Below are 5,000 nucleotides of genomic sequence, written 5' to 3'. Positions count from 1 at the left end.
AACTGAAGACACACACACATACATACACACAATCAAACACATACACACATACGCGCGCACACACAAACAGACAAATACACACATACACAGACAAAAGAACAAAAACAAACAAACAACAACAACAACACACACACACACACACACACACGCACACACACACACACACACACAGAGGGCAGGATGAATAAAGCTGTACAAGCTTATTCTTTTACCCTCCGCAAAGATCATTTTGACTTGACTTGACAAAGCCAAACACACACACACACACACACACACACACATAGATACGCACACACTCTCTCTTTCTCTCCCTCTCTCTCTCTCTCCCCTTCTCTCCCTATTCTCTCTCTCTCTGTGTTTGTATCTGTCAGTCTATCTCTCTCTCTGTCTCTCTGTCAGTCTCTCTCTCTTTCTCCCCCCTCTCTCTCCACCACACCCTCTCTCCCCACACCCACACCCCTACCCCCCCCCTCTCTCTCTCCTTCCCTTACCTGTGGGCGGTGCTGAGATAGATGACGACGAAGGCCGCCCAGATGATGCAGGTGGTGTACATGGTGAAGCCGATGTGTTTGCTCTCGTTGAATGCCTCGGGGATCTTGCGGGTCAGGAAGGCGTAGACGGTGCAGACGATGACCAGCAGGATCGGGTAGGCTAGGCCGATCATGTAGGAGAACCCTACGGCCTCCCGACACACCAGCTGGTGATCGGCGCGGTTGGAGTAGAACGGAACGGCGCGGGGAGGAGAGATCAGCAGCCAGACGAGGCTGACGATCACCTCCCCGCCCACCATGGACCCGCAGATGACCAGCTGCGACTCGGGGCTGATGAACTTGGGCCGCTTGGCCGTGCGCTTGCCGGCGCGGAAGATACGCGCGATGCGGTTGGTCTTGGTCAGGATGGCCGAGTAGCAGATGGAGAAGCACAGCCCCAGGCCGACCTTCTGGGCCCCGCACGTGATGACCGGTGGGCTTGGAGACCAGCAGGAAGGTCATGGAGTAGCAGAGGAGGATGCCGAAGAGGAGGACGAAGCACAGCTCCCGGCCGGACGCCTTCACCACCGGGGTGTCCCGGTAGCGCAGGAAGAGCACGGAGACGAAGAGCGTGGCCACGATGCCCAGCGAGGCCAAGGTCATGGCCGCCAGGGCGATGGCGTCCGTGTAGTGAAGGTAGACCTGGGGGATGGCGATGCACGTGCTCATGTTGTGGCTGGGCACTGTGCCGTCAGGGCACTCCTCGCACCTGTGTAAGGAAAAAAGAAAGAAAGAAAGAAAAAAGAGACATGGGGGTGGGGGTGGGGTGTAGGGTGTTATGGGGGTGGGGTGTAGGGTGTTATGGTGGTGGGGTGGGGTGTAGGGTGTTATGGGGGTGGGGTGGGGTGTAGGGTGTTATGGGGGTGGGGTGTAGGGTGTTATGGGGGTGGGGTGTAGGGTGTTATGGGGGTGGGGTGGGGTGTAGGGTGTTATGGGGGTGGGGTGGGGTGTAGGGTGTTATGGGGGTGGGGGTGGGGTGTAGGGTGTTATGGGGGTGGGGGTGGGGTGTAGGGTGTTATGGGGGTGGGGGTGGGGTGTAGGGTGTTATGGGGGTGGGGGTGGGGTTAGGGTGTTATGGGGGTGGGGTGGGGTGTAGGGTGTTATGGGGTTGAAGATTTGACAAGACGAGATAAGACAAGTCCTGCAAAATCACATGATGGGTGCATGAATAAGACAAGATAAGACAAGACAAGACAACATAAGACAACACAAGACATTCATCGCACCTGAAAACAAAACAAAACAAAACGCGTGGGGTGGTGGTGGGGTGAGAATTTGACACGACACGACACAACACGACAAAACAAGACGACAAGACGAAACAAGACGAGACGAGACAAGGCAAGTCCTGGCGCCTGCTAAACCACACACAATGGGTGCAGGGACAAGATAAGACAAGACAAGACAAGACAATCCTCGCACCTAAAAAAAAAAAGGCGTGGGTGGGGGGTTGTGGTGAGGATTTGACGAGACAAGACAAGACAAGGCAAGTGCTGGTGCCTGCTAAATCACTACTAATGGATACATGGACAAGACAAGACAAGACAAGACAATCTCTCGCACCTGTGGAAACAAAAGGGGGTGAATCAACAAGACAAGACAAGACAAGATAATTCATTACACCTGTAACATCACAGTTGGTGAAGTGACAAAACAAGACAAGACAAGACAAGACAAGAAAAGACACTTCCTTACTTCTGCGAAATCACAGCAGGGTGAACTGACAAGACAAGACAAGACAAGACAGGACAAGACAAGAAGAAAGCAAAACAAAAGGGAAGACATGAAAAAAAGTAATACACGAAAAGATATCAAATTTCAAGTCAACACGACAAAACAAGACAATACACGACAAGACAAGAAGATTTCATCCTCTAAAAATACATCCACAAGGAGAACATTTAAAAAAAAAAAACAACAATAAAAAGAAAACACATCAAATTCCAATCAACAAACGCTATTAAAGCGGCAAAACGCAAATCACACGGACATGAAAGCATTAGTGGACACGCAGTGGTGTTAATTGTGAAGGTAATAATACGAAAAACAACAACAACAACAACAACAACAAAAAACAAACAAAAACGTAACAAACAATTCAGAAACAACAAACAAAGAGACACAGAAATCATTCACGCGAAACAACCAGGAAGCAGGATTAATCCTAACAACTGGAAAATTATCCGCCTCTCAGTGGGCGTTTTCTATCAAAACAAACAATCTGACAATGAAATCAACAATAAACAAACATGCACCCCTTTGCACTTTTCATGAGTGTTGGCAAAAAAGTTGTGAATTTCTTGAAAAAAAAAAAAAAAAAAAAAAAATTGCCTGCGGAGGAAGATGGCACAATAGTTGATAAAATGCTGCTCTGCCAATGCAGTTTCCGCGAGGGACTGAGTTCGAATCCCGGCCTCTATTTTTCTCCCAAGTTCGACTGGGGAAATCAAAAACACGCAAACACCTCTAACATATTCACTTTTCTATCTTTTATTTGTATCATCATTGCCAAATATTTGTGTTTATTTCACAGACTGGCCGAATGTGTATGATGAAAAAATGTCGACAATGCGCGGGTGTCAACTTTTCTTCTTTCTTTTTTCTTTCTTTTTTTTTTCTAATAATTAATGTTGACCTTACTGTATGTCTTTTGACGAATATGTATTGTACTGCATAAGATGATTTCTTTGATTATCTTACACATAGAATCCACACACTCACATCAGAGCAACCTAAACCCAGACAACTCCAAACTCATGTATACTGTTAAAAATATTCACTGAAACTGTCCATGAAAACCGACTATTCAGACAAAGCCCTTAGTGTATCTGGAAGAATACTATTTTGAATACATTTAGAAACAATGTATTAATCGAAAACTGACATGTTATACTAAAACAAAGTACACATATGGACAATCATGCACTTCGGGGCTGACAAAAACGCGCTGGGTTATGCTGCAGGTCAGTATACGGATTTGCCCGAACACAGTGACACCTCCTTGAGAAACTTAAACTTAACAGTGCCTCAATTCATTACGTCATACATACGTACACGCACATTAACATAACGTTGTGTGTACGTATTTCGACATTTGCACGTGCACACCTATATGTGCGTTGCATTCCATTTTTGATCATAGTTGTCTGTTTCTTTGGCATTTAAGAAAAGAAACTCAGAAAGAGAAAAAAAGAAGGAAAGAAAGAAAGGAAAATGACAGAAAGAAGAAAAAGGAAGAAAAAAGATGACACTGAACGGATGAACGACAAAAAAAGAAAAAAAAAAAGAAGAAAAAACTGAAAAAAAGGAAAAACAACAACAACAACAAAACAACAGTAAACAACAGAAAGTACATAGAAACAAATGCATAACAAAAAAAAAAAAAAAAAGTGAGAAAGAAAAAAAGAAGAAAAAGAAAAAGAAGAAAAGGAACAAAAAGAAAAGAAAATACAAGAAATGAATGAAAGAAAGAAAGAAAGAAAGGAACCGTCAACAAAACACAAACTATAAATGAACAAATAAAAGAACTAAGAAAGAATGAACGGTAGAAAAAAGAAAGAAAGAAAGAAAGAAAGAAAGAAAGAAAGAAAGAAAGAAGAGTAAAACATAAAAAAAGATAGGAGCACAAACAAAAAACACAAAGGAGAAACACACACACACACACACCACACACACACACAACCAACAACAACAACAGCAACAACAGAAAAAAACAACAACAAAAACCACTCTCAGCCCATGCAACAGCTCCACAAAATGCCAGCTTCATAGTTGACAGCACCAAAATGTATTTTTAAAATATGAAAAAAAGAAGGAGAAAAAAGGAAAAAAAAAAAAGAAAGAGAGAGAGAGAGAGAGAGAGAGAGAGAGAGAGAGAGAGAGAGAGAGAGAGAGAGAGAGAGAGAGAAAATCCCGCTCCTGCCTCTACATATAAAACGTCAACAACCACGCGATGGGTCAAACGCTAACCAAACCATATTGCTCACAGCCGACCACAAGGGACCATCTTCACAGAAATGTGAGGGAGAATGCGCTTCGGGTGGAAATGGGGAACACTGGAAATAGGTCACAGTTTTACATTTGTGTGTGTGTGTGTGTGTGTGTGTGTGTGTGTGTGTGTGTGTGTGTGTGTGTGTGTGTGTGTGTGTGTGTGTGTGTGTGTGTGTGTTTCTCTGTTTGTTTGCTTGTCTTTTCATTTCCATTCATTCACACGTATACACACAGACACACAGATACACAGACACTCGCACACGCACACGCACGCACACACACACACACACACACACACACACACACGCACCCAAACAAACACTCCCATACCCTCACACACTACACCTGAAAATAACAACAACAACAACAACACAGAAATCACTCACGACAACAACAGCAAAAAAAAAAAAAAAAAAAAAAAAAAAAGGCACGGAAAACAGGTACGTAAGTACAAGTGAAGTACCCACTTGGTCTTGGAGG

The 5,000-nt window shown here is 44.3% G+C and overlaps 1 protein-coding gene across 1 annotated transcript in view; it reads right to left on the bottom strand.

The window, feature by feature from the left end:
* LOC143287236 (metabotropic glutamate receptor 2-like) overlaps window positions 1–5,000 on the bottom strand; it is a 544,548-nt gene that overhangs the window by 34,259 nt on the left and 505,289 nt on the right. The window contains 3 exon segments of the mRNA XM_076595180.1: window positions 492–955; window positions 957–1,239; window positions 4,988–5,000. The exon segment at window positions 4,988–5,000 is cut by the window's right edge and continues 148 nt beyond it. Of these exon segments, the coding sequence (XP_076451295.1) occupies window positions 492–955; window positions 957–1,239; window positions 4,988–5,000 (760 nt within the window).

Source organism: Babylonia areolata, chromosome 11 (genome assembly GCF_041734735.1).
Source record: "Babylonia areolata isolate BAREFJ2019XMU chromosome 11, ASM4173473v1, whole genome shotgun sequence".
NCBI classification, from domain to species: domain Eukaryota; kingdom Metazoa; phylum Mollusca; class Gastropoda; order Neogastropoda; family Buccinidae; genus Babylonia; species Babylonia areolata.
The sequence above is the reverse complement of the archived record's forward strand: the minus strand, read 5'-3'. Positions and strand labels throughout refer to the sequence as shown.